Below are 22,684 nucleotides of genomic sequence, written 5' to 3'. Positions count from 1 at the left end.
AGAAGGGAGGAGTTCTGAACTACCGCTCCCATAATCCTCTGCTCAGATCCATCCGGGCGGCCCATTCGGGGTGGGCAATTTCAGATTTAGATAAGGGGCAATATCAGAACTTGCGCATTCTCGTAGCGCCTACGCCTCAGAGGAAGAACGTCTCTATACTTCAAAACGCGTCATGCATGAAAGTATCAACGAACTGCTAATTTTCATCGATACATTGGAGAAGATCTGCACCAATAAAGGCTTTTAGTCTACGCTGGCTGCGAGTGCTTCTTGGGGGTCGGGCAATTTTGGAGCATGATATTTTGGGGGCTGCACTGCCCCATAGAATGCACCCCCCTGCAAAATATGGGGCCACGCAATTGGGTATTTACTGAATTTAATCATGGACAGCCAGACTGGATTGAGAACGGACCAACTTGTTGAGGCCCAATTGGGGGCTTAAAATTTTCAACTGCAGTATTTATGGTGCTAACTTTGAGGAGGGAGGAGTTCTGAACTACGCTCCCAAAATCCTCTGCTCAGATTCATCCGGGCGGCCCATTCAGGGCAGGCAATTTCAGATTTAAATAAGGGGCGAGATCAGAACTTGCATATTCTCATAGCGCCTATGCCTCTGAGGAAGAAGTTCTCTATATTTCGAAACGCGTCAAGCATGAAAAGCGCAATGAACTGCTTTCATTGATACTTTGGAGAAGTTCTGCACCAATAAAGGCTTTTAGTCTACGCTGGCCGCGAGTGCTTCCTGCCGGTCGGGCAATTTTGGAGCATGATATACATATATATATATATATATATATAGGCCAAGTACATAGCACTTATGAAAAAATTATCCAGTAACCCAAATATCGTTGTGAAAACAGCGGATAAAGGAGGCAATTTGGTAATCTGGGATAAAAAGGACTATGTAACTGAAGCGTTGCGGCAATTGAATACTATCACTTGCTATAGCAAAGCAACTAAGAAAGATTATTTCAACGCCAAAACTATGTTGGAAAAAATGCTCAACAGATTTCGGCGAGAGGGATTGAATTCAGGTGAGGAGTACAAATTCATGCACAAAGAGTTCCCCGTCCTCCCTGTTTTCTATCTAATCCCGAAAATACATAAAAACGTCTCGCCGACCCCTGGAAGACCTATCATCTCGGCGATTAACAGTGCAGGGGAAAATGTTAGCCGCTATGTTGATCACTTTTTGCAGGACCTAGTCAAGAAATTACCCAGCTATGTGCGTGACACTGGCGATTTCTTGATGAAAATTAAAGACTTGGAATGGCAGGAGGACATGTTGCTTATCACTTTGGATGTGGAATCCCTCTACACAAGCATTGGCCATGTAGAGGGACTTAGAGCTGCTAAACACTTCTTAGACACTCGTTCTGCGGACTTCTATGAACATAATAAAGTCATTATGGAACTTATGCACTGGTGTCTCAATAACAACTTTTTCACCTTTGGGAAAGATATATGGAGGCAACTGCGAGGCGTGGCCATGGGTTCCTGTTTCTCCCCCAGCTACGCGTGCTTGCACGTGGGCTGGTGGGAGGAACAGGTGCTGGGCACTACACACGCAATTTGGGTGAGAGAGAAGATCATCAAATATTTGAGATACATAGATGATATCTTCATTCTTTGGCAAGGAAGTGAACAGGAAGCTTTGTTGTTTATTACTGAGATCAATGACAATGTGTTAAACCTCCACTTTACTTCACACATTAGTGCTTGCCAAATAGAATTCCTTGATGTTCAGGTCTATGTGGAACAAAACAAACTCTTTTCCACATTGCATCGCAAACCGACATCAGGTAACACCGTGCTACACGCCTCTAGTCTCCATCCGAACCACACTATTTACAGTATCCCTCTTGGCGAAATCTTGAGAGTTAAAAGAATCTGCAGCTCCACACTAGAATTTGATAAGTGTATCACTGATCTCAGAGGTAGATTTTTGGAACGTGGTTATTCCAATCACATTTTCAACCAAGCTTTGGCTAAAGCAAGGCTGAGAAGTAGAGAGAGTCTGTTCTCAACATCTAATTCTGATAATGCTAATATTTCCGTGATGTCTGACTCCACTACCCACACTTGTCCCAGGTTTATCACCGCTTACAGTAGTGATCAACAGGCCATTAAAAAAATAATTCAAAAAAATTGGCCTGTTATCCTGACTGACCATATTCTAAGCCCTACTTTACCTGTTAGACCTGTGGTGACTTTCCGTAGAGCAAGGAACATGGGTAGTTGTCTTGACATCTCCAGTCCTGAATTAAAACAGAAGGAAATATGGTTGAAGGCCAAACCAGGATTTCGGAAATGTTCACACTGTAGAGCATGTAAATTTGGGGAGAACAAAACTCACTATCGTATCCCATTTTGCTCTAATGACATCCCTATCAAAGGCAGGTATGACTGCAAAACAGATTTTGCAGTCTATGTTCTGACGTGCACCTGTGGACTACATTACATCGGTAGTACTACTGCCCAGGTGCACGTCAGGATTCTCCAGCATTTAAGGGCCATACTACATACAGATACAGCATATCCTGTAGCACGCCATTTCGCGGCTAAGCACAACAAAGATCTCAATTGTTTGAGATACTTTGTAATAGGATCTGTATTGCCCTTACGCAGGGGAGGGAACAGAGAGCTGTTATTACGACAGCTCGAAACTCGCTTTATACTCGAGTTCGATAGTAAGTGGCCTAATGGCCTTAATAACACTGAGGATTTTTACAACTTTCTCTAGAAGTATTACGAACTCCAGCTACATGTTTTGTTTCCCGTGCCCATCCCTGTTATACCTGTTGATTGGAAATGAGCTGTTTGGTTCTCTCCAGTACGGATTATCTGCCCTGTGTCCACGAGTAGTCAGGTTCCCTGTTGCTCAGTATAACTTAATATATAACACAGGACGGATGTTTTGAGTATGAGTCTCTCTTCGATCCTGGTTAGTGTTGAAAGACAGTCAGGTTCCCTGTTGTCTTTCATGGTTTATATGACACTCATCTGTTCATAGCACTTTATATGTATAATAGGATTATTTATTTGCATATTTATGTGTTGTGTATTTTGAATTTTCTTATATTGTGCCATCCCCAATTTTATATCTGGGGTTGATATATCTTCTCTTCACGTTTTTTACACTTTTATCACTATTTAATGTTTGTATTATAGTCTGTTATGTTCTTTTGGATGTGGTTTTTATGAATTTCATGGTTTTAAGATTGCACTTTTTAGACAGAAAAACATAATATAGTTCCTGATTTTATCATGGGTAATAATAATGTTTTTTCAAATTTTAGTGCTTTATGTACATAATACCATGAACTTGATATGCTTAATCTAGTTGAACAGACAGTATGCACTTTATTCTTAGCCTCCTTTGCACACTAGGCATGGTTTGTCCTAGCATGTTTGTGGTTGTTAGTTATATGGCTCTGCCACGCCAATACTTCTTTGTCAAAGGTTGATTCCTTTGTAATGATTAGGTATATATTGGCCACCCTATGATTATTTACTATCTCTTTACGATTAATTTGACTGCTCTATTTTGTAGCTGTGAATACTTGCTATCTGGATTCATCCAGTTATAACTCCTTCCTTTGGACAAATGTCCTCAGAATATGATTTCTTTGTGTGTATAATAATTTTAAAAGGATTCTAAATATTGTTTTTAGATCTTTGTTACACATTGCGCATTTATGCAGGAATTGTAAATATTCACAGTGACAGTTCAACATACTTGTAGATATATATGTTTTTGAGATAGTCTGTTTTCCATTGTGATGCGAGTCACGTGACTCACTGGGAAACAGAATGGTGGGCGGAGCACTTTAAGCACTTTATAAGCACTATCATTGCACTTTTGCCTTGCATGTGAACAAGGGCTGTTTAGCTCGAAACGCGTCATGTCTGGTTACTCACAGAATAATCTGGAACAATAAATCTTTCTCCTGAATGCTGTGGTCTGTCTCCTGCTTCGCCGTTCCTGCTGGTTCGGAGGTGGTTTTTCTGGAGTGACTGTCGATATATATATATATATATATATATATATATATATATATATATATATATATATATATATATATTACCTACTGGCGGTCGCCAGTAGGTATATATAGTTAGGATTTTTTCCCTATGGGATTTTTGAAAATTCTATGTCTAATAACTTTGGCGTTTGTGGACGGAATTGGCTGAAATTTTCAGGAAAATGGCACATTTTGTTTCTGAGCAGCTCCTGGAAATTTGGGGGGGGGGTCGTCAAGGGGGGGCCGAGAAAAAAGGGGGGTCCCAAAACGCGTTTTTCCCATGTTAATTTCCATAGGGCGGTTGGACTCACTTTTAGCTCGAACGGCTGAATGGATTTCCACGAAACTTGGCAAAATTGTAGGGACTGTTAGCCCGATGTGCCTTTGCTAGGTCTCAATATATGTGCTTCAGTGGATTTTGAGAAATTAACGTTTAAATCAAGATATATATCTGTAACAGCGGTCCGGGCAGCGATCCGGTTCGCGTACTTTTCGCGTAACGGAACTTTGCGCACGGAAAGCTGATTGGCTCTTTGGTGTCTGTCAACATTCTAAACAGTCCGGTGCAGCCGCCATCTTGTCTCTCGGTAGGATCGAGAGACAAGAGGAGGCCAAAACAAAGGGGGAAATTTCCATAAGGGGGCATAGTAGATCCTCCCTGACCCCCTAGGTTTTATGTGGAGGTTTTAAAAGGGCCCAGCAGGGTCAAAAAAAAAAATTCTTTTTTTTTTTTTTCGCGATGAGCGCCTAGTACGCGAACCGGAAAGCGTTCTAGGCAGCGCACTATAAGGATAATAGAATGATACACTTTTCAAAGACTGTATGTTAATTGTTTGTTGTTTTTGTTGTTTTTTTTTGTTTTCTTTATTTTTAAAGTTTTTTTTTATTTTGATTGTTTTTCATAATTTATTAAACTTTCTAACATTTCAGTGTCTGAAATGTCATTATTTTCTTGAAATATTGTTTGCAATCTGGGAGGTTGTAAAATGTCCTCATTTGCAAGGAGGGCATCTACTGCTTGGACACATTGCAGCAGTTCATTATCCAAGCTTTCATCCATAAATTCCATGTCAATTTGTTCAATCAATTCCTGGCTGCTCTCTTGCAGGTCCATTTCAAAAGAAACTTGGTTTTCGCCTTCCATTTTGCCTGAAATTTGGATTAAAAAAATATATATAAATATAAATATAATATAAATTTTTTTTGGTTCGCTCAAAGTTCGCGTACCGGAGTGCGAACTGGGAGCGAACTAATAGAAATAGAGCTTGGCAGAGTTCAAAGAATTCTACCAATTTTTTTTAATAATGGGGAGGTAGTTCTGAAAAGAACTTTTTTTTTTGTTTTTGTTGTTTTAAATTTTTTTTATTCGTTTTCTGAACATTTTTTATATTTTTTTGTTTTTTTCTGAACATTTTGTATTTTTTTTTTTTTTTGGGGGGAGGGGGGAAACAAAAATGATTCATCGAAGAGGGCTCAACAGGAGCAACAAAAAAAAGAAGAATTTACTTTTTGGGGCGTTTTGGGCACACATGATTGTTGATGGCTCTCATTATAAGGGTAATGCTACTTTCGCGGTAGCAAAGTGTCTGGTTGCACCACACACAGACTTGCTTCACTTCCCCCATGTTGATTTGGATGTTCGGGATCACCTCCCTCGCCTCCGGTCCCGATACCTCCTGAACAACAGATCTTCTTGCCATTTCTGGGGGATTTTGTTGTTGGTCGCGAAGCTGGGCATTACTGTAATTGTTAGGGTGCCACCGACTCATGTGCCTGTGCATTGTATAATTCCCATAGCTGTACTTTTTGTCAGTGCCCCTTGAAAGATGATCGCCGCAAATGCGACAAAAGACGTATCTGGCATTGACTTTTTTTTGGTCAGGTGGAAATTTAAAAAATTGCCAGATGTAATTTTCTTTCCTGTTATATCTCCTGGGCTCCTCTGGCAAAAACTCTGGATGTTCTTCCTCTTCCTCCTCTTCTTGATTTTCCTCCTCTTCTATAATTAGTGAAGCAGGTGGTCCTTTCTTCCCATGAGGAGGTGGAGGAGGTGGTGGGGGCACACTGGCTGAAGCAACCATTGAAGCCATTGCTGAAGAATCAAAAAGGGTCTTTCTCTCACCAAGATGAAAGTCAGAGTGAGGAAAGAAGGAGGGGTTTTCATCATTTGGGAGAAGGAAAAATTCTAAACCAATGAAAAGTGTTAATTTTATATCACATGACCAAGTATTACATCATTAGGAAACCAAAAGTGAAATGAACCAATGAAAAGTGTAATTATCGAGTCACATGACCTGCTGTGTTTACGTTTCGCGCTTTGCTCCGCTTTCCGGTCCACTTCCGGGTCCGCTAACTTGGCGCGTCCAATGACGTATTACGCGATAACGCAAAACGTCATGCGAACGTAACAGTTACGCTAAAGGAACGTTTACTGGTTCGCGTACTAAGCCGCGGCTTTAAATTGAGCAAACGGGAAGCTGACCGGTTCGCGGACTGGGAGCGAAACAAAAAAAAGTGTTTTAAAAAAATTGTCTAAAGAACATGAAAAATATATTTCAAGATTTAAAGAAGAATATATTTTACAGCTACAGATATTAGCTTTTAAAAAACCATTGAAATTCAATGAAAAAACCATAGGTTATAGTCCATATATAGTTAGGAATTTGCATTTACAAAACCTTGAAAATTCAATGAAAAAACCATTAGTTTTAGGCCATATATAGTTAGGGATTTGCATTTACAAAACCTTATTTTACTCGCATAAAACCATTGAAATTCCATATATAGTTAGATGCGCTAACTATATATCGCGCACCCGCAATCCACTGCTGATGATGTCACATATTACATCATTCATGACATGGTCAGTGACATCACTGATGACATCACTGATGACATCTCAAATGACATCACTGATGACAACATCCAGTGGCTGTCTGTTTCTGTAAAGTTAAAATTTGTCTTACATATTGAAGAATGAGTGGATGTATAAGTGTCTGGATGAAGGATTTAGTAGGTGCATGACTGACTGTATGAGTGAGTGATTAAATGTGTCTCACTGAGTGCATGGGTTAGTGACTAAACTGTCTTAATGTGTGCATCATTATGTCTGTTGTTCTGTAAACTGCTGCATGTGTTGATCAGGAGCTATATGAGTAACTATATGGGTTATTGGTTGGTTGCCCAAGTATTTGTATGGGAGACTGAGTGTGTGTGTGGGTGGCTGGGAGGTGTATGACTCTGTGCATAGATGTGTGAGCAGTTGATTCACTAGATCTATGGGTTCAAAAGTGCATGTGGAAACAGCTGTATGAGCGGTTGACTGTGTGCATGAGTGTATTGGTGAGTGAATGGATATCTCAGTGCTACATGTCAAAGTAAGTACATATGTAAAACACAGTACATGTGAGAGTTGACATATATAAATAACTGTGCATAAGAGCCAGTGAATATGTGAGTGGCTGTATGGATTATTGTGAACTTGTATTAGGGATTGTATAAGAGAGTAAATATGTGTTAGTATATGTTTGAATAAGTAAAGTTTGTATAACTGTATAGTTGAGGAAATGGTGGTGTGATTGATTCTTTGCATGACTGACTAGGTGTGTGAGTAACTCCATGGATGAGTGACAGTCTGTGAGTGTCTGTTTACACTGATTGTATCTAAGGTTATATTAGAGTCTGAAGAGGTTCATCGTATTATCACATGAATGATATCATCAGTGATGTGATCAGTAATGTCAAATGAGATGTCATCAGTGATGTCATCAGTGATGTCATTTGAGATGTCATCAGTGATGTCATCAGTGATGTCATTTGAGATGTCATCAGTGATGTCATCAGTGATGTCAATGACCATGTCATGAATGATGTAATATGTGACATCATCAGCAGTGGATTGCGGGTGCGCGATATATAGTTAGCGCATCTAACTATATATGGAATTTCAATGGTTTTATGCGAGTAAAATAAGGTTTTGTAAATGCAAATCCCTAACTATATATGGCCTAAAACTAATGGTTTTTTCATTGAATATATATATATATATATATATTTTTTTTTTACATCCAAAGAATGCCCAGGCATTTGAAAGAGCACACACAGTGTCGCTTTCAGTGAAGCCTCGTTGCAGCTTGCCCCGCATTTGCTGTTCAATTTCCTCATGTTGTCACCGACGCGTTTCGAGGCTGGCACGCCTCTTCATCATGGGCTTGTGCTGGAAAAGAAACACACATTGAGGGTTCACTTCGTGCATATGAAATTTATTAGAAAATGTCCTCAGTGGGTTGGGCTTAGTGCCGCCATTCCATACTATGCATTATGGGACTTGCTGTCCCACGAAGTGAAAAAGTCATTTCCTTTGTAGGTTCAATGTCCGTCTTTAAATTAAAAGCATGTTTTCCCTTAGTAGGTTTAGGCAAAGTCAAGGCAAGCTCTGTAAGCAGAACAACGTTGCGCTATATGGAAAAAGAGATTCCTTTCCACAGCCTTTCCTAGTTCGGAAACGGTGCTCATTTCCACGGCGGGTCGCCGGGTTTTAATTTTACATCCAAAGAATGCCCCAGCATTTGAAAGAGCACACACAGCGTCGCTCTCAGTGAAGCCTCGTTGCAGCTTGCCCCGCATTTGCTGTTCAATTTCCTCATGTTGTCACCGACGCGTTTCGAGGCTGACACGCCTCTTCATCATGGGCTTGTGCTGGAAAAGAAACAAACATTGAGGGTTCACTTCGTGCAGAGGAACTTTATTAGAAAATGTCCTCAGTGGGTTGGGCTTAGTGCCGCCATTCCATACTATGCATTATGGGACTTGCTGTCCCACGAAGTGAAAAAGTCATTCCCTTTGTAGGTTCAATGTCCTTCTTTAAATTAAAAGCATGTTTTCCCTTAGTAGGTTTAGGCAAAGTCAAGGCAAGCTCTGTAAGCAGAACAACGTTGCGCTATATGGAAAAAGAGATTCCTTTTCACAGCCTTTCCTAGTTCGCAAACGGTGCTCATTTCCACGGCGGGCCGCCACGTTTAAATTTTACATCCAAAGAATGCCCCAGCATTTGAAAGTTTATGAAAAAACTGAGTCTGGTCCTGGGACAAAGGGGCAGCTGGACCTAAATAAGTGGACTGAAAATAGATGCTGGCCCTCACACTGATTTCTTATCTCAAGATTTAGGAACATACAAACAAAGAAAAAATCTTCTGTTTGTCGGGGTTATTTTATTTAAACCCTTTGAAATTTTCAATAATTTTTATATATTTTTTCATGGGTGAGAAAAACACTGTACAAAACACTTACACATATTTACAAAACTATTATACAACTAACATATATACAATTATGAACAGTTTATACACAAACTTCTTTCACAAAAATAGTGATTGTATGTCCACAAATAGTAATTCTTGGCGAAATACCAAACCACTACAATAACCACAAGGTGAGAAAATGGCAACAAAATTTCTTCAGGAAAGATCAAGACACAACTTTGAAAATGAAGTCAAAGATGGTAAACAATAAATTCATAAACTAATATTCTCTTTCTTTTTGATGCCTGTTTGCCGTTTGCCGACGCGTTTCGAATCTGAGAGTAAATCTCAGATTCTCATCAGGGCTCTTTCAATGTGGATAATCTACACAAAGAGAGATATAAAAGAAGTTTGTTCAGTGACTGAAATCTTATAAAAATCAGTACCCCCTAGGTGCGCTGGATGTCACAGGACAAATTACCTTCATCAATGGGCGACGCGGTCCCGCGGTCCAATTATTCTAATGAGACTGATGTAAGCCACGGTCTTTTAATGAGACAGTTGACCTAATGTATAAAAATATGGCATATTTACTGCACAGCCAAGGAACAGCACAGTCGAACTGGTTCTGCGACGCAAAAGCTAAGAGTTCGTACCTTTAACCGTTGGGTCAGTGTTAGAAGGTTGCAGTTGTTAAAATGTCACACTCCGAACGAGGGGCTCTATGGGCGGCTCCGACGTGATCTGCAAGGCACAATCAACGATCGTGCTCAGTGCCCATTGTTTTCTATACTTTCATAAACAATCACATTGGCTTTTTGGGTAGAGACATACCTGTAACTGTTTTCATGTGGGGCGGAGATCGCAAATGGCGTTTCTGCTTCTCCTTGTTTTTCACATCCACAGGTTTGGTTCAAGGGCGGGGAACAGAGTTTAGGCTCCTCCGCGGCGTTAGCTGAAGCGTGTATCAGTCACACTAAACGCCTAAATAGAAGCGTAATTGTTTAGGGGTAGAAAGCGAGTGAATCGCAGTAGCTTGTGGAGACCTCGCGCTCACTCACCTATCTCTTCTTCTGTCTGACCAGGGAATTCGAACTCTTTGGTAGCCTGGCGGCCATGTGTGGCTCCTACAGTATAGTAAACTCCCGCTAAGCATTATGGATGTTGTAGATGTTAAAGAAATTGAAAAAATCGCAACTGCATTTTTAAAGCCTCGAGATTTCGGAAAGGGAATTCAACCCCGTTTGGGTGCTATTAAATTTTAATATCAGATCGCCCTCCTTCCTCAATAGGATTTGCTCAGTATTAATGCCTGGTTTTGTCTGGTTTGCACTGAATAATACAGTCCATTGGAATTCATTATCTCCATGTTTATTATCAGTAAAGTGTTGGACCAAGGGCGCAGTTAGGACTTTGTTCTTAAGGCATGATCTATGTTGTGTCATGCGAGTATTCACTTGTTGATTATTCTTGCCTATATAGATTTTGGGACAAGGGCAGACTATAGCGTATACTACATTTTTGGTCCTGCAATTGGAAAAACCAACATGTGACCAAGTTGTGTTGGCGTGTTGAAAGGTTTTACCCTCGATAGTCGAGTCACACGCCATACAATTTCCACATCTGTGGTGTCCTTCGATCGGCTTTAGTCCCCATTGTGTCAACAAATCACTTTTAGGTTTTGTTATCCTTATATCTGCGCGAACAATCTGCTGGCCAATATTTTGATTTTTCTTATATGCAAATATTGGGCGAGGAAATGGCACTTCTAGTTCTTCTAGAAGATGCCAGTGTTTAAGGACCATTCGTCGTACTTTGTGAGTTTCTGCACAAAATGTCGTGACACATACCAAATTCTCCAGGTCACGTTTTATTTTAGTTTTAAAGAGGCACTCTCTAGGTGTATAGCGTGCTCTCTTGTAGGAGTTTTTAAGTAACTTCCTGGGGTAACCCCTTTGGACCAACTCCTCACAGAAATTCTGCCCATGATGGTCAAACTGACCTATCTCCGAGCAATTTCTCCTGATCCGAAGAAGTTGTCCATATGGCAAATTTGCCCTCAAGTTTCTTGGATGCGAACTTCTATAATGGAGGATGGTGTTTTTGTCTGTTGCCTTCTTATATAAGGAGGAGTTTAGTGTGCCTTCGACATTTTTCATTTCAACATCCAGAAATGTCATTTTCACATTACTGGAATCCATTGAAAATGTTATGTCCTGATGTCTTGTATTTAGCCATTGGTGAAAGTCACTCAACTCAGTGTGGCTCCCCTGCCACAGGAGCCACACGTCGTCAATATATCGGAACCAGTGGACTATATGGTACTTGAAAGGGTTGTTTTCCTCCACATATTTCTTCTCGTATTCGGCCATGAACAATACGGCCATTTCCGGAGCATAAGGGCACCCCATCGCGGTGCCCTTGATCTGCATGAAAAAGTCATCATTGAAACGGAAATAATTTCTTTTCAGCGTGATTTCCGTTAGTTTAAGGATGAATGACGTGGGGACTCTATGGGGTCTTTCTCTGGAGGTCAGATAAAGATCTAACACCTCTAACGCCTCGTCCTGTGGGATCTGCGTGTAGAGTGACGTGACGTCCATTGTCACCATGAGTTGTGTTGTGTGATCAAACAAGGTCCCTTCAACTTTCGTTAAAAAGTCGGTTGTGTCCCTTAGATAGGCTTTGACTTTAGCCACAAAAGGCTTTAAGAAAAAGTCCACGTATTTGGACAGTGGCTCAGGGCACGATTCGCAGCCCGAGACAATTGGTCGTCCTGGGGGGTTGGACACATTTTTATGTATTTTAGGCAAGAAATATACCACAGGCGTTCTGGGGAACTTTTTCACTAAAAACTCACTCTCTTTTGGGCCCAAAAATCCACTGTCCCTACCAGATTGGACAATATCTAAGATTGATGCCTGGATCTGTTGTAACAGACCTTCTTGCAGCTTCCTATACCATTCCTGGTTATTAACTTGGGAGAGCCCTTCTGCTAAGTATTTATCTCTCTGCAAAATTACTACAGCACCGCCTTTGTCGGCCTGTTTTATTATCACTGAAGAATCTTCCTTTAGATTTCTCAGTGCGGCCCGTTGACCCTTTGTGATGTTCTGTTTAACAAATGTTTGTTTGTTCTCTAATTTATTGATAGATGACAGCAAAATGTGTTCAAAAGCATATACCTGTTTTGGAATATTTTAACTCGGTACAAAAGTGGATTTGTTCCTTAGGCCCGTGGTCTCCGTGTTGGTGTTTGGAGGTTGGTTCGCGAAGAAAGCTTTAAGTCTAATCTTACAACAAAATTCTATTGTTTCCAATTTAATTCTCGTAAAATCTGTCTGTCTGGAAGGGACAAATTTTAGACCCAGATTAAGGACAGATTCTTCATCCTTTGTCAATGTCCGAGTGGATAGGTTGACTATAGTGGAGGAGCCTTCTACGACTTGTAGAAGTTTTTCCGGGTTCGCATTTCCCATGGTGTTTTGAATCGTACTTTTGACTGTTGGCCTTTCTCTAAAAAAGAAGGTTGTTTTTTGTTGTTACTACCTCTTGTTTCTGAGCCCGATGATTCAGAAGACGAGGTTTCAGAGAAAGTTTTGAACCTGCTTCGGGACCTCCCTTGGAAATTTGAAAGTGCTCCACGAGATTCTGCTTGGGAATAATAATCGTCTTTAAGGAAGGGGTAAGCCCTTTCTAATGTGAAGGATTTAGAATCCCTTTCGTACTGAGCAGTCTTGCTATTGATAGTGTTGTCTTTAAAGGTCTGTATCTCCTTATCTAATTTCTCTAAAAGAGCCTTGGAATCCAGAACCACCTGGCTGTCCTTGATTGCCTGTGTAAGGTCCTCAATTTCTTGTAGCTCTTTGGCACATAGTCTCTGCGCTGTTTCTATAGTATGGACCATCAGGTCCCTGCTGCACTTCGTGTTAAAACAGCTGAAACCCTTTTTATAATCCGCATCATCAGTAAAAATCACCGGGACATTCTTAACCTGAAGCCCCCAAGGGATGGTCCCACCCCTTAGGTGCTTGAGGAGAAAATGCCCGTGTAATTCCGTGCGAATATGTTTTTTTCGAAGTCTGGTTAATTTGTCAGTTTCATTTTGCTGTTGGGCTGAAGAACTTAAAGTGACATCTGCAAAGGGGGATGTAGCCAACAAGTTTTGAATGTGGCTCTCTGAAAATGATAAAGTATCTTTCTCACCCATTAACTAGGAGGGACAAGATGTCTCTCCCCGTTGTCGGTTCCAAAGAACTTACAGCATGGAGAAAATCCTGGTGCCCTTGGAACTCTCACGGGTTATCCCCGCTCTAAAGTTTATGAAAAAACGGAGTCTGGTCCTGGGACAAAGGGGCAGCTGGACCTAAATAAGTGGACTGAAAATAGTTGCTGGCCCTCACACTGATTTCTTATCTCAAGATTTAAGAACAAACAAACAAAGAAAAAATCTTCTGTTTGTCGGGGTTATTTTATTTAAACCCTTTGAAATTTTCAATAATTTTTATATATGTTTTCATGGGTGAGAAAAACACTGTACAAAACACTTACACATATTTACAAAACTATTATACAACTAACATATATACAATTATGAACAGTTTATACACAAACTTCTTTTACAAAAATAGCGATTGTATGTCCACAAATAGTAATTCTTGGCGAAGTACCAAACCACTACAATAACCACAAGGTGAGAAAATGGCAACAAAATTTCTTCAGGAAAGATCAAGACACAACTTTGAAAATTAAGTCAATACAATAAATTCATAAACTAATATTCTCTTTCTTTTTGATGCCTGTTTGCCGTTTGCCGACGCGTTTCGAATCTGAGAGTAAATCTCAGATTCTCATCAGTGCTCTTCCAATGTGGATAATCTACACAAAGAGAGATATAAAAGAAGTTCGTTCAGTGACTGAAATCTTATGAAAATCAGTACCCCCTAGGGGCGCTGGATGTCACAGGACAAATTACCTTCATCAATGGGCGACGCGGTCCCGCTGTCCAATTATTCTAATGAGGCTGATGTAAGCCACGGTCTTTTAATGAGACAGTTGAGCTAATGTATACAAATATGGCATATTTACTGCACAGCCAAGGAACAGCACAGTCGAACTGGTTCTGCGAGGCAAAAGCTAAGAGTTCGTACCTTTAACCGTTGGGTCAGTGTTAGAAGGTTGCAGTTGTTAAAATGTCACACTCCGAACGAGGGGCTCTATGGGCGGCTCCGACGTGATCTGCAAGGCACAATCAATGATCGTGCTCAGTGCCCATTGTTTTCTATACTTTCATAAACAATCACATTGGCTTTTTGGGTAGAGACATACCTGTAACTGTTTTCATGTGGGGCGGAGATCGCAAATGGCGTTTCTGCTTCTCCTTGTTTTTCACATCCACAGGTTTGGTTCAAGGGCGGGGAACAGAGTTTAGGCTCCTCCCCGGTGTTAGCTGAAGCGTGTATCAGTCACACTAAACGCCTAAATAGAAGCGTAATTGTTTAGGGGTAGAAAGCGAGTGAATCGCAGTAGCTTGTGGAGACCTCGCGCTCACTCACCTATCTCTTCTTCTGTCTGACCAGGGAATGCGAACTCTTTGGTAGCCTGGCAGCCATGTGTGGCTCCTACAGTATAGTAAACTCCAGCTGAGCATTATGGATGTTGTAGTTGTTAAAGAAATTGAAAAAATCGCAACTGCATTTTTAAAGCCTCGAGATTTCGGAAAGGGAATTCAACCCCGTTTGGGTGCTATTAAATTTTAATATCAGATAGGCCTCCTTCCTCAATAGGATTTGCTCAGTATTAATGCCTGGTTTTGTCTGGTTTGAACTGAATAATACAGTCCATTGGAATTCATTATCTCCATGTTTATTATCAGTAAAGTGTTGGACCAAGGGCGCAGTTAGGACTTTGTTCTTAAGGCGTGATCTATGTTGTGTCATGCGAGTATTCACTTGTTGATTAGTCTTGCCTATATAGATTTTGGGACAAGGGCAGACTATAGCGTATACTACATTTTTGGTCCTGCAATTGGAAAAACCAACATGTGACCAAGTAGTGTTGGCGTGTTGAAAGGTTTTACCCACGATAGTCGAGTCACACGCCATACAATTTCCACATCTGTGGTATCCTTCGATCGGCTTTAGTCCCCATTGTGTCAACAAATCACTTTTAGGTTTTGTTATCCTTATATCTGCGCGAACAATCTGCTGGCCAATATTTTGATTTTTCTTATATGCAAATATTGGGCGAGAAAATGGCACTTCTAGTTCTTCTAGAAGATACCAGTGTTTAAGGACCATTTGTCGTACTTTGTGAGTTTCTGCACAAAATGTCGTGACACATACCAAATTCTCCAGGTCACGTTTTATTTTAGTTTCAAAGAGGCACTCTCTAGCCCAACCCACTGAGGAAATTTTCTAATAAAGTTCATCTGCACGAAGTGAACCCTCAATGTTTGTTTCTTTTCCAGCACAAGCACATGATGAAGAGGCGTGTCAGCCTCGAAACGCGTCGGTGACAACATGAGGAAATTGAACAGCAAATGCGGGGCAAGCTGCAACGAGGCTTCACTGAAAGCGACGCTGTGTGTGCTCTTTCAAATGCTGGGGCATTCTTTGGATGTAATATATATATATATATATATATATATATATATATATATATATATATATATATATATATATATATATATATATATATATATATATATATATATATATATATATATACGCCAAGCTCCACTTTCAGCACCTACTTACGGCGAACTGCGAAAAACGAAACACCAGGATAATTTTGGTTGTTTATTTTTTTCACTCCTCAATCTCCATGACGCGTTTCGGGCACCGAGTGCCCTTGATCAAATATATATATATTTGACCATTTGTTCTGGGTGTAGTTATTCTGAATCCCAAATCGCTTCATGAGTGCCTATCCTTTCTAAGACTTAGCCATCTTGTTCCCTTGTATAGACTTCCCCTAGGGATCCCTTTTCTCCTCTGACTTCCTGTGTGATCCTGGGCAGTGCTGTACTCCTCTTTCTGCTTATGTTTTCTACCCAGTCACCAGTCCTTGCCCAAGTCCCTCACATAGTCCCGGACAGTCCTCGACAGTATGAGAGTGGTGTACCATTCTTATGCCTAGTTTTCACATTTTCTGTGAGAGTGCAGTGCAACTGACAACGTAAGCAAAAAATTACTGACCAACCAACTCAATTTACAGCATGTGAATTAGAGTGCAGTTCTGTTTTTCTATGTACTAGTTACTCCTTAGGTACGGCGTAGATAAGTCACAGAGCAGATAGCTGTGTGCTTAGAGCACAGCTTTCCAAACTGTGTGGCGCGACACATTACTGTGTCACTGAGTGGTTTATGGGCATTTTCCATCACCAGGTTTTCTGATAGCTGCTCATACATGATGTAACATATAGGGGATGCGGGTCAAGGAATGGATATTGGAAGGAGCGGTGGAAGGAAGGAAGGAACGAAAGATGGAAGGAGGAGAAGAAACAGAAAGTAACAAAATGTGGAAGGAAGGGAGGGAGGAAACGGAAAGGAAGGAAAGGTGGATGGAAGGGAGGAAACAAGCAACGAAAGGAGGAAGGAATGGGAGGAAGCAGAAAGGAAGGAAAGGTGGAACGAAGGGAGGGAGGAAAGAGAAAGGAAGGAGGCGTAGTTACATAATTTAAGTGACACTGCTGTCAGGGGATTTACTTACCTTGTGGCAGAATACCGCAAGGACAGGCTTCTGGGAGCCCCACCCTGCCTGCAGTCTACCGGCACATGCTGCATGCACAGATGGTGGGGTCGGGATGAATGGCTGTGCGCGCATCCCTGTGTCTTTCCCTTTATGTGCTTTCATACTGTTGTGTGTGTGTGTGTGAGTCAATGAGTTGGTACCTTCGGATTTGCTTCCAATTGCTTCTCGGCATGGTGTGGTAGTATTTAACATGCACGTCCCTACGCTACCTGTTTTTTTGTATTAGTATGTTGTGTTGTTAGCATGTCGTGTGTTTGTGTTAGCAAGGCGGCACACTTTTTCGTTTTTGCTCATTCTTGTTTGTTTGATCCAGGCATTTCTTTGACTGTTTTTGAGCATGTTTGTGACTATAATTTTTATGTCAGGTACTATATTTCTTGCACTTGCCCGGATGCATTGGCCTCTGTATGTGTGTCTGTGATTGTGTGTTTTTTGTATGCGCATCTGCCTATGTGCGTGCACTGATTTGTGTATTTTTACTCTCTCTGTGCGTGTACCTCTGTTCTGTGTAGGGGTATTTGGTTGTGTTTCTTTTTGTGTTCATGTTTCTTATCGGAGTTTGTCTGCGTGTGTGTGCACCGGTTTGTACTGTGTTCTCCTGGGTCCATGTCTGTTTATATTCATGTTTAGGCTTTCCAGCCTGCATTTATTTGCCTTCCTGTTCTTTTTGTTTCTGAACCTTTTTCTTTGTGTAGGAGTTGTTGAGTGTGTTTGTCTGCCTGCAATGGTTTCTGCATTTGCTTTGTGTATTTTTTTCACAGCTGTGCAAGATTAAAGCCAGTTGTATTTGAAACATCTAGCAGGGCAGATATGGTTTCAGTTACCTTGAGGGTGTACTGTCAAAAGTGCAGGTGCTTCCGTTTTTGTTTTGGGGTGCTCCCGGAGAGTTTGTCTAGTTTCAGCATTGTGTGTTTGTTAGTCAATTGCCCTTTGTGTCTAGGAGAGTGCAAGCTTTTGTGTACGCGAGTGTCTGAGAATTTGCGTTCATCATGCCGGCGCTTCTTTGCGTCCTCTCTGTGTGTGTGACTTTGTGTATATGTGTGGGAGAGCGTGTGCTCGAGTCTGGAAATGTCACATATTTCTATGCATGTGATTGTTTTTGAACATGTCGGTCATCCTTTGTTTATTTATGCATGTTTGTGGCATAGTATGGGGGGAGGTATGGGAGACATTTACATACTCCAGCACTATAAGCAGAGTATGAGGGGGAGGTATGAGAGACACGTTTACATAACCCAGATACCCGCTTCTGTGGTACGGTGTGCATTAAAATAATTCATATGCGCTACAGGTGAAACATGTTTTCTAAGATTGACTTTTTCATCTTTAATGTTTATTTTACTATAGCAATACTAAGGGCGCAGGTGGCAATCGGCCACCAGTTCCGCAATAGATCAGCAGCACGGACGTTATTATGCATGAACAATGGCTGTGGGCATGTGTCAATGTGTGCATGATTATATTCTTGTTTCAGGCACAAACTTAACCTTGCTTACACCCAGTTTTGCGAGTCACTGTCTTTGTTAGAAGACATTCACAATTGCTTTATTAGCCATCCTGCTTTCTCAAATTTGCTTAAAAATGCACCATTTGCCCACTATTTTTTCAAAATTTTCTCAGGGGGAGAACCCCCCCCCCCAAACCTTCATAAGGTGGTATGGGCTTGCGCGCTGCGCACACGTTAGCGTGTCACATGATCAAGATTGTCTAAAAGGTGTGTCACTCACATGAAAAGTTTGGGAAGCTATGGCTTAGAAGGTAACATATGCACTTTAAAGTCTCAGTCAGTCACATGTGTAGTTTGAGACCCCTAAGTTTGGTTAAATATCCAGTGTCTCGCGTATAGTGTAACTTATATAAACATTCACAAAACCAGAGTCACTCATCATGCCAGTGAGAGACAGAGACACACATTACTCGGTCACATGCCCAAACAGCACTTACGTATGCAGCAGTAACAGAGCCAGTTGCGCACATTGTACTAAACCCCAGCGCTCACTAATGCCGTTAGTAAGCAGGCCATACAGCCAGTAATTTACACCTATAGAGACCCATAGAGATACTCAGACAGGTAGTCATATAGCCACATAGTGACACAACCAGAGAGGGACTGTTACACTTATTTAGATATGTACTGAAGTAGTGATACTCCTAATCACTCATACAGACTGCTGCCTAGTTTCCCACCATTAGTTCCTTGATTGGTTAACCCTTGCTGGGTCTTCGTTCCATCACTGTTTGGGCGGAAGCATGTTGCACCTCTGCTCCACTGGTATACACGTTTTTCTGTTTATGGTTGTATTTGTTTAGTTATGACCCGCGGCTGATTGTGTCTCAGTTCCCCACTTCTAACTATTCATATGAACACTACATGCTGCTACACTCCCATTAACACTTGTGTAGTGCCCAGTGTTTGGGAGACGTGTCACACACTACATCACCCATTTTACCATACTTACTTGGTATGTGAGGGGCATGCACACACCTTCGCGCCACTACTCAGTCTGCTTCTATCTGAAACGCCTCCCCAGGTACATAGCGTTGTACAGGAGACACATCTTATCCATTCCGAAGCCCTCAACCTGCAAAGAAGCTGGAGTGGGCAGGTTAGGCCACCAGCTATTCTGCTTATGCCCGGAGGACACTACAGAGGGTAAAGATGGGGACCTCATTCATATTAGAAGACACAATATTGGACCCAGAAGGCCGCTATGCCCTGGTGAAAGACCAACTTGATGGTCGCTCCGTTCTTCTCACACAACCGACCTATGTTAATGCTCTCTCAAACACACTCTCTCAATGGAGTGATACACCTTGGCATCTTGGGGGGGGGGGGGGGGGCGGTTTAATAGTGTGCTGGATACTGTCCTTGATCATTCCTTCCCTCTCTTTCCCCGAGCAACTACGACTTCTGAAGCTCAGATGCTGACTGATTGGCTCTACCAATGGTGGCTAGTCGAATTCTGCCGTCTCCGGAACCCAGCCTCAAAGGTAAACTCCTTATACTCTGTGCCACGCAACCTACATGTCTGTATCAACAGATTAGTTGGAGCATCAAAGTTGTTTCCTTGCATTGAGCGAATGGAGTATTTGGGACGCACCTTATCTCCCCTTGCTACCTGGCACCTGCAACCTACACTTTTGGAAGCTCCCCCATTCAGAGCTTCCCTTGGATCAATGACTACAGAATATTTTGACAATAATGTTAACACAGCTTCCACAAGACTGGTATAATAGGATGCCTTCACAGTGACACTGCAGAGACATTGTCGGGGCATACATGGTAACATGAGACAGCTGCTCAACAGGTGACTGTGGACCCCAGTGCCACATGTGAGCTGACAGAAGCATGTCGCTAACACGTTGTTCTTTTAGAAAAGGTTACATTGCCTTAATTATGCCTTATACTTGGCCTGTACACATGCCTCGGCCTATAGAGCTGGATAGCGCCCGGCGTGGCTTATCGGGCAAGATCGGCCACAACCCCTCATAATAGCACTATGCTTTGGTGTAGACACCATTGTTTACACACAATATGCTATCCATGTTGAAGTCATGTGTCACTATATGCAGGTGTACCAGATGGTCATGGCCACTAACTCCTTCTTTGGCAACCTGGAACTGCCCCACAATACCATGGAGTAGCGAATGGGCCTAAATGGACCCATCAAGCTGATCCAAATTAAAGAGTCAGTCAACGAGATATCCACTGGCAGGTCCCCGGGACCCAAAGGCTTGCCCGTTGCGCTCTACAAAGTGTATGCCCCTCAATTGGCCTCACATCCGCTGATGTTATATGAGGAGGCCCTGTCAGTCGGCAGACTTCCTGCCTCCCAAAGAGGGGCAACAGTCCTCTCCTTGCCCAAACCGAATAAAGACTCACTGCTAGTAGGCTCCTACAGACCACTGGCTCTACTGAATACTGGTTATAAGATCCAGGCGAAAATATTTGTGGATCGTCTGGCACCCTTGGTACCATGTTTGGTCCAACCCAATCAAAATGGATTCGTCCCTGCCCGCAATACTGCGCTGAAACTATGCCGTTTCTTTACAGTCATGACTTATGCCCACCATGCCTGACCTTCAGCTGGATGGCTGGCCTTGGATCTTGAAAAGGCATTTGACTCCTTGAAATGGGATTATCTCTTCAATGCAATGTCCCAATAAGGTATCAGTCATCGCTTCTTGCACTTAGTAAAGTTATTGTACAGTGTAGAGTGCCTGTCCTGCTGGGGAGAGGACAATGAACAGATAGTATATGATGGGCAACACTGCTCTAACATCAAGATCTACAATTCATAACATTTCTTTGAGTAAAATTTTGAAGAAGGGCTTTTAATAACAAAGCTTTAGTTTTAAGAACACTAAGACATTGATATTTACCTTTGTTATGTTCACTTCATTTTCTATGCAGCGACGCAAGCCCTTTTTGATGGTTGGGCTGACAGCGCTCTTTTCTTTCGTACAGTGATTCTCATATGTTTTGAAGAATTTCTTCAGAATAGAAACATCTGCTATGGAGTCCTTCTTGGCTTTCTTAGCCTTTTTCTTTTTCTCTGGCATGGCTATGTCTTTTTTTCAAGCCCAACACTGTCAAAAACACATAATTTAATTATCCATCTGTATACATAATTGTAGTTTGCAGGATTTTAAGAAATGTATAAATAAAATGAATAATTTTCATTAATTGGAAGCTGGAAAAATACTTTATTACAAACTATCAACCATTAATAGTACTGAGAATGATGTGACTTGTGATATCAAAGAAGTAACAATCAACCAAGTCAGCACTCAAGATGGCCGCCATTATCTTGGGCTCCCAGTCAGTACTTTGCCTCTTGACCTACATCACTGTTTGGAATGGACAAATAGCTCACACATGTTTGGAGTGTGCAGCTGAAACCACTGAATGGGGAACTACAGATCTTTCTATGACCACACAGATGGAGCATCTCTGATCGCCCCCAGGGAAACATTTCTGAGGAGGCTGATGCTGATTCGCCATCGGTGGCTACCTCAGGTGCAGCCTCTCCCTTCATTGAGTGGAACCACAGAGATGCAGAGGCAAAAATGGAGGTTAAGGGATGAGGGGGTTGAAGTCCATGAAGAGAAACCAATGCCTGAGAGCAGGGTGACATTCAGAAGCGTTTCAAGGCAAGGGCAGAGTGGGCAATTGCCCAGGGCACTCACATTCCAAGGGGGCCCTGGGAAAGGAAAAGTTATTTTTCTCTGTAGCTCACGAATTTCCATTTCTATATCTAACCCCCTCTCCTCCTCTCTACCGACCTCTACCGCTGTCTGTTTCTCTTTGCCCAATGTAAGCTTATGGGTGTTTGGGCTACTGAAAACATTTCGTTCCATTGTTTTTATGTGAACCGCTCTTCTCAAAGTTTGGCATCATTAAGACTTCAATTATCAGAAAATGTGTACAAAATAATTCAAAGATGTTACGAACGAGGGACATAATATGTCTTGCCCAGGGCCCTTAACTTCCTTAAGAAAACACTGGTAATGTGCCTGGACAGAATATTTTCCCTGCCTTTGTCCCCTGTTTCAAGATGCACATTAGCCATGGCCCCACTTATGAAGGAGCTGGGCTGGCTGAAACTCCTATGTCAGGCGGCACACAACTGTTAAAACACCTGAAGCACTGGGTTGCCTTGT

At 41.7% G+C, this 22,684-nt stretch overlaps 1 protein-coding gene across 1 annotated transcript in view; it reads right to left on the bottom strand.

Annotated features, from left to right (window-relative positions):
- Positions 1 to 22,684, bottom strand: part of LOC147683215 (uncharacterized) — a 273,042-nt gene that overhangs the window by 234,074 nt on the left and 16,284 nt on the right. The window contains exon 2 of the mRNA XM_086943700.1: positions 21,404 to 21,610. Within this exon, the coding sequence (XP_086799826.1) occupies positions 21,404 to 21,583 (180 nt within the window). The 5' untranslated portion in view covers positions 21,584 to 21,610. The remainder of the gene's footprint in view (positions 1 to 21,403; positions 21,611 to 22,684) is intronic.

The sequence above is a fragment of the Lissotriton vulgaris genome, chromosome 11, assembly GCF_964263255.1.
Source record: "Lissotriton vulgaris chromosome 11, aLisVul1.2, whole genome shotgun sequence".
In the NCBI taxonomy this organism is placed as follows: Eukaryota; Metazoa; Chordata; class Amphibia; order Caudata; family Salamandridae; genus Lissotriton; species Lissotriton vulgaris.
Note: the sequence above shows the minus strand (reverse complement) of the source record. Positions and strands in the feature narration are given on the sequence as shown.